Source organism: Nipponia nippon, unplaced genomic scaffold (assembly GCF_047370975.1).
Source record: "Nipponia nippon isolate SJK-2023a ecotype South Korea unplaced genomic scaffold, ASM4737097v1 scaffold_6, whole genome shotgun sequence".
Taxonomy (NCBI): Eukaryota; Metazoa; Chordata; class Aves; order Pelecaniformes; family Threskiornithidae; genus Nipponia; species Nipponia nippon.
Window position 1 is genome coordinate 58,618,107 of NW_028262380.1, and position 14,433 is coordinate 58,632,539.

At 40.1% G+C, this 14,433-nt stretch overlaps 1 protein-coding gene across 2 annotated transcripts in view; it reads left to right on the forward strand.

The window, feature by feature from the left end:
• The first annotated feature begins 8,700 nt into the window (after nucleotides 1–8,700).
• Nucleotides 8,701–14,433, forward strand: part of EGF (epidermal growth factor) — a 61,722-nt gene continuing 55,989 nt past the window's right edge. For both annotated transcript variants that reach the window (XR_015700056.1, XM_009474652.2), the window contains exon 1: nucleotides 8,701–9,309. Coding sequence is in view for 1 of the 2 variants with exons in the window: in XM_009474652.2 (XP_009472927.1) it covers nucleotides 9,183–9,309 (127 nt within the window). In the remaining variant the exon portion in view is untranslated. The remainder of the gene's footprint in view (nucleotides 9,310–14,433) is intronic.

Sequence of the window (14,433 nt, forward strand, 5' to 3'; positions counted from 1 at the left end):
CTTGAAGCATTTTTAATAACTGATAACTTCTGAAAGTATAATTGCTTTGTCGTGTAGTAAACAGGTGGCTGTTACTGGCAGTAGAGGAAAGGAGTGTTGATGTCAATTGCTGGTTAACATTTGCTGCTGGAACCTCTGGTAGACTTGAAATTGAGAAAAGAAATGTCCATTTCATGTGCATACGCAATGGCAACTTGTGTTTGGGACGGGTGTAAAAGTGTGTAGCATGAAAACCATGTCCTGAAGCCTTAATCAGATTGTCTTCTTATTTTGCCTTTACTTTTACTAATAATTTCTAAAATATTAGAAATATTTTTCAATATTTCTCCCATTTCCAAGTATCAGACCTAAGTTAAATTATACAGGTTTAAAAAATACTTAAGTAGCCCCTGAAGAGCATATGATAGAGATATTCTCTTGCCCAAGGACCTAATCTCTTTTGATTTCTGTGGGAGAAAAAAGAAATGTGCTTATTTAGAGCTGTGTTGACAATTAAGACAAGAATCTGTCCCTTCCATAAGATAGGCCTAGTCCAGTGTTTTTAATGCAGTCAATGGGAGTTTGATGTTCAGTTTGACTTCAGTGAGCTCAGGATCAGTTTCTCCTTCATGTCTGAAAGCAAAGAGCTGTGACTCTGGGTATTTAATCTGGAACGTGAAGATGAGCCTGTGATCCAGCAACATTTGAGGAGAGTCCCCACCCTTGGTCTGCGTGTTTTGCACCAATGAGCGGCTATGAGCATTGAGAATGTATGCAGGAATGAGCGTCTTTGACTTCTATGCCAACATACATAAGGTAGGTCCTTCTACAAGTCTCTCCAGAGATACATAGATGATATTAGAATTTTACTGTTTGGCCCAGATATTTTCGGTATTTAGGTTTCTTCTTATAACACATTCTGCCTTGCCTGTCAGCCCAGTTCTAAATATGGCAGTCAAACGCAAACGCGCAAACGGAGAGGTTTCTTTAGCATTGGGAAACACATGCCAACACTCAGAATAGATTTCCCATACCCCTCTCCCCTTACCCGAGTCTTGTTTTGTTTTGGAAAACTGGGCACCTATGGGTAATTTTCAAAGCACTACCCAAGAGGTAAACCAAATCCTCTCCCACGGGCATTGCTGAGAAGGATTTGGGTGGGTACTCCCTTTTATAATTTTGTCCTAATGCCCAGTTGACCTTAACTGCAACAGGCTTGCAATATTATACAGAATGGCCCTGAAGTACTCTAGTTTTTAATAAAGATGCTATAATAGGTTGGGTTCGATCTGAGAGATGGTGATTTTGGGTTAGCTACTGTGTTTGTTATTATTGTGGTTTTAGTTTGGTAACTTGTGAAGTGGCTTGAGAGTGTGAAGCATTTTTTTATAAGGCAGTGAGTCTCAGAAATGCTCTCATGACTTTAAGCTAGCTGGTGTATTCCTACCGATGTCGTATGTTAGTTCTAGTAAAGTCATGGAAAGCTTCTGTCTATTTTATCTCACAGCACTAATAGGAATTTTATTATAATAAACTTAGTTTGCACTTAGAGAAATAAAAGTTTCTACAATATAGTGTAATGATTTTTGGTAGAAATGAAGCATAAACATTAACATATCTCCTCTGAAGGAAGTGTATCTTTACTGTGCTTTTCTGTACAGAAGTAAACTTATATTGCATTCTGAGAGTAACAAATGTTATTTAAGTTTTCAGTGCTTTGCAACACCACTTGGCAAGAAGATTGTTTTTTATTTCTGATGCAACTAATGTACAAACCCAAATTAATTTTCTCTTTTTCCTTCTATTTTGTGGCCTAATTTGTTCTCTTTATGTAATCTTAGCAGTAATAAATTAACAATTAATTTTCAATTTTGAATGCTACCTTACATACAGGAATCTCAGTGCACTTTATAACAGCTATTAAATTAAGTAACCCTCCTTCATGCAAAAGGGGGAAGTATTGGTCCCTTTTATTATAAAAAGGTGAACAGTGAGGTGCACAGGCCTTGCACAGTACACCAAGATCATGCAGAAAGCCTGTGGCAGGGATGTAGATGGAATGAAGGAATCTTTTAATACACTGTGCATATGGTTATAGCAGCCACAGAATTTGTCTGTGCATCCATAGACATTTTAATTTGCAAAGTCTAACTGTGCCTGACTGTGCCTAACTGTGTCTAACTGTGCCTGCTTTTACTGGTGTTTCAGATGACAGCCTAGTGTAAGGCAAAGGCAACAGCACCCAATACATACTGGCAACTATAAAGGAGGCAGCTATATCTTTCAGGAATCTGTTCATTCACTCTTCAGCTAGGCAGGCATTGCTCGTTGTCGTGCAGCCAAGTAGACATTTTGTCAGAATGTGTGTGACTGTTAATGACCACTTTGCTTGCTGTTTGTTTGTTGGTTATGCAATCACTCATACGCTTTTCTGTTACAAAATGATTTTCCCTGGTCCTTAATGCTTAACCCAGTGCTTAGTACTTGCTTGATCAGTACCTGAGACCAAGCCCTTGTGAGGTTATTTCATTTTCTTCAAAAACACCATGGGAATAATACTAATTCTGATTTCTACAGGTAATCTCAGGGGATTCCTGTAGTGCAGTAGTGTTTTACAGGGCGCCAGGGGCAAAGGGACTACTGCAAAGAACTGTTTCTCCACTTTCTGGAATCACCACTGTCACTTGGGTCTGAACTGGAGCCTCCGTATTCACACTCCCACCAGCAATATGGGATGTGTCTGAAGCTTTGGAGTATGCAGAACCATTATCTAAAAGTTAAATATAATGTGGGCTATTGCTTGTACTTAGTATGCCTGCCTTTCTTCCCACTGCTCTTTTCTCCCTGTCCCTGTCTAGATGGAGAATTGTCAGCTGTGGCCTCAAGCAGGGTGTGTTTGGTAGCTGCAGGGTTTGGATGCCAAGTTCTGGGATATCATTCTCCCAGTGGCATTTGGGTCTGCGATAGGCGCTGGCATTGCACTGCCTGCAGCTGTGAGGCTCTCTCTGAGGTGGTGTCGGGTCAAGCTGCCTCCTTCATGGCAGAGGCCCTTGCTAATCACTTGCCACTTTCTGTACCAACTGCTTCCTGATATGGTATAAGAAATCCATAAGCAGGACTCTTATGGCCACTGCAGGTAGGGTCTGACAATCATATATTGTTTTTCTTTAGATCTGTACTGCGCCTGTAAAATTATCTCACCCAGTAAATGCCATCACATCAAAAGCTTGTGCTTCCAGCGCAAGCTTACTTTCAGCAGGCTCTAGGCAAATTCTTCAGGAGATTTTCAATGCTCAAATGTTTATTAATTAGGACATATTTGCTTCTGGAGATCTCTTGAATCTGTTCTATGAATTGTAGGGAAATAAACATTTGCAGGAGTTAGCAATGTATTTTATTACACCTGCTCTTGATTGCCTACCAATTCACTGACGAAGCCCTCTGGCACCAGCTGCATGGCCACATACAGGAAAATGTTAAATTTCCGCGAAGAGAATGTGGCTTGCAGCGTGCTCAGGAAGTTATCGCCTCCTTCAGAGCGTTTGAGTCTGGCAGCACTGGGAGCATCCTGCAGTCTGCTCGCAGTACCAGGCACTGACAACATCTCTGGTAATTCCAGTCTCTTGAGTCATCTCAGGTGCTTTTACTGTGGAAATCTAACTATAACAATGCCTGTTTCTACTTCTACTTCTATTTATTGTCCATCTTGTTTGATTCTGCCTTTGAGATGCGATACACAGATGTAAGCTTATGCAGGTGTGCATTTGTGTAGGTGTGCCGAATTGGTGTAATAGATGCACCAGGTGAAATGGGGTTAATCTGACAAATTGAATTAGATTGGTAAATGCAGTGATTCTGTTCCACATAGACAGTGAGGCAGCTCTAAAACAAAAACATAAAGTGTTCCCCGGTGTTTATTTTCTGAAGAGCATCACGGTCACAAGAAGAATGAACCATCTGAAAAGGTCTGTAATGAGGAGACGAAAGTTGACTGGAAAAGTCAGTTTAATTATTCATCTTCCCAGCCCAGAACTCATAGGATAAAAAGAGTAAAAGTAGCAATACCTGTGATAGATGGACTCCAAATAAGAACCTACAGACTGATATTGAAAACCCTGATCTGTTACTGGTATCAGTGGAAACGATGAGTGCTCAGCACCTCTGAAAATCAGCGAAATCAGATTTGAGCCGGTGCCTTTGTTCCGAGAGATCTGTTAGGGTGGCTGTTCTAGTACGCGCACTAGAAATCATTTTGCTGTGGGTGAAACAGAGCCATCCCTGGGACAGAAACACAGCAAAAACCTTGGGGAGGAAACATTTTTTGGCCCTAATAGTGAAGTAATGCCATACCTGTTACTAAGATCCTTTCTTAAATGTTCTCACATAGCAAGCTGCATAGACCTTATTCAAATGACTTGCTTTATGTTCTTCAGCTTTATGTCCACTTTAGAGAGCCAAATGACTGTTTCAGCACGCTATTTTAACTACTCCTTTATGCCTGCTAACATAGAGGCCTAATGTAATCACCTAACATTGATAAATGTCATAAGTCAGTAATGTGCTATGTGGCTTCCCCAGAATGTTTTGCTCTTGTTCTGACTGTCTGGATACGAGAGAGAGCACATTTAACTTTCTTTCTCGATCCTTCTGTGGATTCCAGTGTAGCCTAGCTGATTAAATAAGTATTCACTGTACAACAACTTGTGAAACGTGCCTGTCAAAATGTTAAACGTAAAACTACTTTAAAAAGGTAATATTGGTTATAATTAACAGTATGGTTTTAACATAGATTTTTTTTTTTTGTCTTTTTCTTTTCCTTAAGATCAGATTGCAGTAGAAGAAATTGTAACCTTAGAAGAAAAGGCATGGGACTCAAACTACTAAAAAAAAATCCAGTGGGTATTTGTCGTAATTGCTGCTGTGAAACAAATTGAGACAACTGGAAAGAGATTACCTACAGTAGCACTTGGATTTCATAAAGCTTTCATGATTTAAAGTGCAGCTCTTTAATTAATTTTACTAATAAATTAAATTACAACATCCTGCCAGCCAAATATCATCTCCAAATTGTTGAAGAGAACAATGAGCGACAAGCTTGAGGACAAAACCAGAATGGCCATCATACCTCAGGAGGAGATTTCAGGCATTGCTGGCTTTTAGAGATCACTGGAATATGCCACTCTCTCACGCTGTGCCTTCCCCTGCTCTGTCTGACAGGCAATTTAGTATTGCATAATGTCCCTTTTGTCAGAATTATTCATGATGCAGGCTCAACCTGCTGAAATGACGTTAGCAGTACTGAATCAAGCACTGTCACGTCAGAGAAAGTATGATCAGAGTCAGCCATTCCCACACTGACCCTGAGATCAGGCTTCAGTAAGTAGGTGTGAGGCATGGCTTACAGAAATGTTGTGTATTTTTCCTGAAGGCTATCGGAAATCCCCAGTATCATCGTAAAAGTTGCTTGTGTCAATCAGCTACTGCTCCGGTAGCAATACCTTTTCTAACAGAAGGACATGTACATGAGCATGTTGACCCAGGGGCTGGCAGATTCCCTGAGGCCATCGGGGAGGATCTGGAAGCTGTTTTGTGGGATCTGAGTGTTCCTCACTGCTCTGTGCTATTTGAACTAGAGATAGCCACTCCACATTTCCTATGCTATTTCAGTGAGCTCTTGCATTTAATCATTAACCTGTGTTGGCGGTAATTTGGGTTGCGATGACTATAAAATGTCATTTTAACCAGATTAGAATATGCCTAAGGCCAGAATTGAACTTTCAGAGGCTGACAGGGAAAGAAGTCGAAGTGCTGACAAGCTAGTGTAATGTGTAGCAAGCAAGAATAAAAACCGATATATGATTTAAACAATGTGCTAATTAATACAATATAGATACTGAAAGCCCTGGGAAGCTGAGGGAGGGCTCTGTTTCCTTCACAGTTCAGAAACAGCCAGAACATACTGTCCTTGGACTAGGTAACAGCAGCTCTTTGCCAAGGTAGAGGAGAAGACCCTCTCCATTTCAATCGCTAGCTGGTCTTTACCAACTTTGGCAAAGAAAGCCTTCCAAAGCTAGCCGAGATAGCAGGAAGTCCAAAAGAAAGGAATAAAATGTTTATTTGTTGTTAGTTCATCAGTTTCTTGAGTCAGCAGGTCAAATTAAACTAAGTCAGTTCTTTGCATTTGACGTACTGGGACAGATAATTTTAAGATCACTTGGACTGATTCTGTGGTGAGCCCTACAAATGAGACTACTGTGCTATTTTAGTCTAATTTATTGTATGAGTGCTAGACTAAGATAAATTGCTGTACTTAATACCTGTAGGTGAGCAGAATAGTTTGTTTTGTAGAAACACGTTTGAACAACTTCTTAAATGCTAAACGACTTTAGCTGTGAAGGAATTATTGTGTGCGGTATGCTGAACCACTTGGTGAAAAATGGTATGTTTGAAAAGTTTAGGTGTGGTACAGCCTCATGCATTTCATACTTTATTGAGAACTTTCTGGTTTGGTCTAAGGGGAGGTGATCGGTTCTATCCACTTTCAAGTAACTTATTTACATCCTTAGGCCTAGATCATATTGTATCGTGTTGTGGGTCTGGGAGTTAGTTCTGGGCTGAGCTATATCTGGTTTCTGAGGGTAAAAAGAAATTAATTCCACTATTAAGAGATTTTTCTTCCTCTTCTTAGACCATTCCTATAGTTCTAAGACGGTAAAATTAATGACTTTGTTAACCACTCTTTACCTGACTGCAGTGAAGGGATCTCTTCTTCCAGAAAAGGTGGTTGTGGTATTGGCATGTCAGGCAGTTCTGTCTTCACTTTTACTTTAGAGGAAAAAAGAGAACTTCTGGGACATGCCTTTGATGGTGTTTTGAGTAAAGGCAAAAAGAGGAAATGGAGCGGGGAGGGGGGGGAAGATTGAAGGAGATGTTCAGAAAAAACAATGTGTGTAAATGAGAGACTAAAAGAATGTGAGTAAGACAGAAATTGCTTCTGGGTTTTAAGAGGAAAGGGAGAGCTTATTCATTTTGTTTCCTTCCGTGAGTTTGTCTGAGTCTGCCCTGGAAGAGGTCAGGGCTGTGCTGGGACGGCCACCCTCACGGTCTAGCAAACACTCTGCTGGTGGTTGCTCACAACGAAGTGACACATTCCTTTTGAGCTGTTTAGGTTGCATGCTCCCAGCTTGAACACTGAAGAAAATTGTGTGAGAAGGAACCAATGGCTGCAGAATTAGTAGAAGAGGTTCACATGGAACGTACCATAGTTCTGGGCAGGATCCTGTAATCCTAGATGGGGATGGCATTATACTGTGCTTTCACGTTGGTTGCCCTTTTGTATTCCAGGGGACTATTTGGAGAAGCAAATGCTGTTTGGCATGAGTCTGGCCCTGCATAATTTACATTACTGTTACTGTATTTTATAGCATGCAGAATAGAGACTTGGTTCTGAACAGAGTATAGGGAAATGTGGCTGCCATTTGCCAGTCCAGATTTAATCAGTTGCGTTAGCTGTAGCAGTGAAGATTGAGCGAGCAGAATGTGCCTACACACAGGCAGAAACATCACAAAACAGTTGCTTTTAATGCAGAGTGGCCCAATTTATAATCAGGTTTCATGCTGCTTATTTTCTGACAGTGCAAGTCTGGACTCTTATCGATTCAGACAAATATGGGGGGGTGGTGGGTGAAATTCCCAGAGACAGAACTCATACAGCTGTAGGTTACTGTCTGCTGCTGCTGCTGCTGTATCCAGCTGTTGTGTTAGTATTTATTCTAGCACAACACTGCAGAAAGCAAACAAACAAACAAACACACAAACAAAAAAAAAAAAAGGAAAGAAGAAAGCGGCAGAACCGGAACGCCTCACAGTAGTTAGCTCAACAAAGCCTGGTGCAGTCAACCATTTAAACACCTGCTTAAATCTCAACACATTCAAAATTCAGCAAATCGCTTACGCTTGTGCTCTAGAGCTTTGGTGGTCTGGGCCGAAGGACTGGGAAAAAGGAGATTTTTTTAATACTGGAAGAATTATGAGCTTGATACAACTGGAATTTCTCTAATTTATATACGTCAGCAAAACAGGTGTAAAAGAGCACTGCGTCAGAACAGAATGACTGCAACATGTGTGAGAGATGCAGACTCAGAACACATTGCCTCGGTCTCTGACAGCAGGTATTTTCCTGGAAGTGCAGAAGGGCCAAATTCAGACCTGAGAGAGGTGGTTGCACTTCTTTGAAATCAGAATTACAAACACATACCCTAGATCTGAACTTGACCTTAAGCCAATTTGTATTTCCAGTTGAAGTATATCAGAGAAACCAGAGGGATCTTTTTTCCCCCTTTTTGCATGAAATGTTTTGATGACAAAGTTTGTTTCTGGCAGTAAAACACATGACAATATTAAAATGAATGCAACTAATCGTGATTGCCCAGGCATGGTATAAACCTGCCTACAATCTCTGAGAAACAAAACTTAGCTGGCATGCCGCAGGTACTTCTCAAGCAGGAGGGGCTGCTTTTCTAAATAGACTGTATTTATTACGGGTGGCTGAGTATCTGCATTCTGGCTCAGTTCCCTGTAGTAAGGAACTGACCACATTACTATTTGCAAACACAGGGTTCACTCAAGTGGTACTAAAAAGAGAAGAGGTGGGGCAAGCAGAGCTTTAAAAAGAAAAGAGGAGTCCGTCCAAATTTGTATGTAAAAAGCAACTGCGTTTTGGAGAAGGACGGTACCTGGAGATCTCGCTCCCTGTACTCCACTGAGGGCTGTGCTGAACAGTTCCAAATTCGCTGCTTTTTAAGATTTAAACAGCAGCTTTGCTTGTTGTGAGGAAATTTGCAGTGATCCTTGCGAGCATTGCTTTTAAACTGTGTTAAATTTGTGGCAAGAGTGTCAGGCATTTCATACTTGGCTTCCAAAAAAGGAAAAAAAAAAAGAAACGAAAGACAGAGAGAGAAAAACCCCCGACGTGTGTGGGGAAATCTCCCAGGAATTTCTTCAAGGTTGTAGTCAGACACAGTAAGGGCTAAAGTGACAAGAAAAGCAAGGCAAAGATAAAACTTGGTATTGTGATAAGATGTCTGAGTGTAAAGTGGAAGATTGCAGAAACCTTTTGGGATTACACGTGCTCATCTTGTCCTGGATATGACTGAATATAAGCTAGTTTTTTTCTAGTGACAGCTCAAAAAACCCTCAAGATTATGTTTCTCTTCTTTGTTGCTTTTTTGCCAGTGGTTTTTAAAATTGGTTTTGTCAGCCTCTCAGCTCTGCAGCACTGGAACTGTCCTAATGGATACAGATTAAAGACTGAAAACTCTGCTTGTATAGGTAAGTTGCTGACCATTCACAGATTAAGAAAATTGCATTTGTATTCTCTTAATCGAGCTTTATAATTTTCAAAGAGTTTTTTTACAGATTGCTTGTGTGTTGTACTGGCAGAATTGATAAATCAGCTTCTCGATATCTTTTGCTTCTCATAATGAACAGAACTCATTTTATTTAGTTTGTTTTTCAGAAATCATTTGCTTGTCTGTCAGTTTAACTGTCAGAAAGCAGGATAAACTTTTATATGATCATTAAGAGATCTGAACTGTTCCCTAGTTACCAAAATTCCTTGCCATAGCTTTAGTGTCTCTGTATTTTCAATACATGTGCATGCACATATTCATGCTTCTGTACATGTAAAATTTGTGTATAGAGGTATTTTTGTATTTCTATATGCATACAGAAAGAGCACTTTAATGATTATATAGTAGCATATACTTAGATGTGGGCTAGATAACTTTAAAAACTACTCTTTCTATGTTTATTGGTGCATGTGGATACGTGTGCTTATATTTAATAAGACGTCTCATACAATACATGAATTGCAAGTGTGCTTGATACTGTAGTACTAAAGTCTGGGTGAAATGTATGACCCTAATATTAGTATAATCACCTCCAGTGGTTTGGAACATGTAAAATGCAGGTTCCTATTCTTTACAAAGTGTACGACAAAGAATGACACAATCCTTCTCCCTACCCTGCTACCTAAGTCCAATTTTTTTAGAAAGCCAGATCCAATGAAGTCATGGGCTTTGCAGTAAGGAGATGAGGAAACGCTCTGTAAGGATTCAAGCACAGACCTAATACTTGGAGTTAATGCTTTTGCTTTAGCTTGCTTGGGCTTCAGAGGCTCTGACTCAGTTCTTGACATGATTCCAGTGATTTAATAACAGGTGCCTCTTCTGTGCGTTCTGCCAAGAAATGCCATCTTGTAAGCAGAAAATAGAAGTATGCATGTTAAATGCTCTTGTATTGAAAGAGGAGGAGCTAGGCACTTTTTGTGTACAAATGATAAACCTGACTGAAGGTTTATCTGAGATCCAAACACATGTAGGGTGCTTGTGTACTGATGCTTGAATACAAATGAAATGAATCTCCATACTGCCACCTCTTACTATGCTTCTCTTCACATTGTGGAGCACTCTCAAAGTCCACAAACTGGACTCCCTTTAGGCCAACCTAAACCAGAAGGTGTTCTTGTAGGAGAGCATCTATCCTCTCCGCTGTTGATGGCCATTCAGTCCATGGGGCCAGACTAGACCTGGTTCTCCGTAGCCTCAACCTGAAATATATGCAGTCTGTATGTCATATCCTCAGCAACTGTTGCGGTTTACACAGCCTCTCCTATAGGTCCACACTATTTCCTAATATGTACATATCTTCTACAAGCTAATTAGGATGTACATTAGTTATGACTTCTACATTACTGGGTTGCCCAATTAAGAGCTCGCGTATAACAGGAGAATCCTACTGACATGAAGGGAATTGCTTTGCTATTGTTTAATGAGGAAAAATGCACTCTAAATATTGACATTCAAAAGCCTGCAAAGATGTATCTTTTATTTCAGTTGACATATTTTGCACATCGACGTACATTGCTCTTCCATTAACGGAGACGTAACCTGCCCTGCATTATGTCTTTTCTGTTGAAAATTAGATATATTCAGCTGCTGTATGAATGGGGGAACTCTAGGTAAAGCATCAAAACAGAATGGCTGGTAGCTGAGCAAACGCTGGAGGAAATAGTAACAGAAGTCTTTTGTGTAAGAGCTAACGTTACTATGACATACTCTGAGCAATTCCACATAACACAGAATAAATGAAAAATGAGATGTGCTAAGGTAAATTTTTAATTAGAGACCACTGCGTTACAGGGGATTAAGCAAAAGTGAAATTTTGACATGAAATGTAAGACTGAAGGATGCTTTGGTGGAATGGATTTCCCCTGTTCTTTCCTCTGTGTGCTGGATACACAAGTCGTGTTCTGACCAGAAGACCGGATGCATGATATTCTAGTTCATTAAGTATGTGAGATAGAGGGTGCAGTAGAAGCAACTGGTAGGAAGCTGGAGGCAGGCTTTGAAGGTAATGGTGGGGATAAAAGTGGTGAGTGGGAGACATGACTCATACCACTGAGCTGTGAACAATGACAGCAAGCTGAACTGTGGCTTGGCGGCCGTTCTTGGTGAGCTGTAATAAATATACCAATTGTAAAATGTTCTTTATCGTCTGTGACCGTGGTGGCATCCTTCCAGCCGTAAGGACTACCCTGAATTGAGAAGGTGTCTGCTCTCTGTTAGTGAACTGTTACAAGCAACACTTACTGGAAAGTGTGTAGGCTTTTCTAGATTTGTTTTCCATACTGCCACTACAGATGAAGGTCTAGGTTGTGCTCTTCTTACATTGCTAAATAGCTCACTTCTTAATTAGTTCCTTTTATTTCTAGGGATATTCAAAGATCAAAGACCTTCTCATCCTGTGGAAGGATAATGAAATCTAACCCGAAATGTCTCACATAATTTTATACAGTTATTTTAAGAGAGATTATTTGAATCCTGACTTGGTATGCCAAGAGAGGAGAGGCCTTTCAGAGGGGCTGTGTGTCCCACAACAGCAAGGTTTATAAGAGCGAAAGTATGGGAGAACAGATCATGAGGTCAGAACAACGCTGGTCTGGTGGATGAACATATCAATTTATCGGCAAGTTATGGTAGAATTGGAAGCATTTCTGCAATTTTTGACATTGCCAGCTTGATTTAATCCTTTATTTTAAGCTGATGTCAGGTCTGGGGACTCAGTTACCTTTAAATAACTCATCTTTCTTAGACCCCAGGGAAAATATAGAACCTTCTACCTCTAAAGAAAAATGGTCTGGGCTACACAGGAGTTATTATTCCTACAAGGTAAAAACATGTGCATAGTTGGTCCTGGGAGAGCTTTGATTTTAACATATTCAACCATGTAAGCATACATGGTGCACCAGGGGATGGGCCTTATGCCTGTTGGAATCAGTTGCCTGTGCCCTCCTGAAGTACTGCTTTAACAAGACTATTTTTTATTCTCTCATGGTGTATAGATGCTCTCCCCCCTTGAGGCCAAAAAGTTTCCCACGTGGCACTGTTTATCTGAAGAAGCCCCTAGAGCAGCCCCTTGCATTATCAATTTTAGACTAGATACTAGTGCCTGTCAGTCTTGGGCTACCCTAGGTAAATATATTATGTTGTGGATACTGCAAGACTGGAGGTGTACTTTGGCTTCAGGGCTGACTTTGAATACTCACTTTGTAAGTTTTAAAAGTGAAGGAAGATAGTTATTTAAAAAAAACAAACAAACAGAATATTGTAAAAAAGGTTTTGAAGAAGGCAAAATGCAACACATACTATTGAAGTTTTACCTAATCGTAGGCTTTTAAATTCTGCACATCTCTACTAACTTCTGACATTAACTGATCAGACCTTGTCACTTCTTCAGGGCTAACATGCTGCACATTCCTACAGAGCTACAGCCTGCAATTGAAGGTGACAACTGCAGCTATCTAGGTCAGCTCTTTTGGTCAAATGCTTCTTTCTGTGTCTCAAGCTTTCCTCTTTTCTTTTTCACTGTTCACCACTCTTCTGCCATGGAGCACTGGTGATGCGGAATATTAAGTTATTCCTCTTTGTATTACATATTTAAATTCACCTTAATTAGCTAAATCCTGGCTTCACTTTTCTGCATACAGCCTTCTGAAGACACACTGTTAGAACTTCTTATGTTGTATTCTGAGAAATATGAAATGCCAGAACCTTACTAATTCACAGCTATCCTTTCTTTGCAAGCATCGCATAAGGAGCAGTAAGAGCCAATGAAATGGGAAACCGTGTTGTCTACCCCTGTCATGACATAGGGATAAACCTGTTGAGACCCCACTGTATCCCTCTGTATTTCGGAACAGCTGCAGCCAAGGCATGCTTGCTTCCTTGTTTTCAGTAGCTGTCTTCCATCTAGCTCACTCCATATTATACTGCCTTGGGGAAAGATGCTTGAAAACATTGTTACCAAATAGTAGTCAGGAATTCTTGAACATGTGTCTGAACCCACAGACCAATTCACACAAAGATTCCCATTGAATTCTCTGGAAATTGGATCCAGCTGATTGTGGACAAATACTAGCTTTAGCTGTAAAAACTTAGATCAAAATAGGAAGGAGGCGAATACGTTACAAGAAATGACAGAAATGGCATCACGCATCACATGAAGCTTAATCCTGAAGAGGGCTAAGGGGCAGACCAATGGCTAATACTGCAAGACTCATCATTGTTTTGCTCGGTGGAAAATAGCAGATATTAATTTTGTGTTCTGTTTTAAGCAAAATTGACTACTTTCTAGTATCTAATTTGAAATCTGATTTTAAAGGGAGCTGGATGACAGTATTTGCTGATGCCTTTCAAAGAGGGCCAGATGATAGCCTCAAGAACGTCATCTTTGAAAGGCAAGCCAATAACAGTATGTTGAAAGTTGCATGATCCGGGAAGTAGAGGTCCATTTTGTGGTTACTAATTTACACATAGAATTTATTTCAAAGACAAAACCAAAATATATTTTTTTCCATTCTAGTGCCCAAACCCTTGAGATCTGAGTCCAGAAAGGTAGGAAACTAAAGATATTGTAGTCCCTTGAGATCTTTTTTGCTATTTCTCTTTAAGATGTCTACAAGTGGTTTCTGAATTTTATTTCAATTCTAAATTTGATTCTACTTTATACTTGATTGAATCACAATTGCTCTTGCTGTCATATCTCTGATATGATCACCTCTGTGGCTCTGGACTGGAAGAGTCCAGGAGTTGATAAGCACCTTGTTGTATTCACATTGTATTTCTACAATGTGATATTCTATATTCACATAGTATTTGAGCACTTCACAGCCTCTATCCTCTCAAAAATTGTGAGTGATCAGGTTGTACTTTAAACCTCATTTAAAATTAGAGAGAGAGGATACTGAGCTGTGCCTCATCTATTTTATTGTGACCTGCTGATAGATGGAGAATCTTTTTCCATTTCTGGCTATCTTCTGTTCTTTGAGCTGTATGCTGTAAGCTGTATGCTTTTAACAAAATAGATAAAAGGGATGGGCTGACTTCTTTGTAA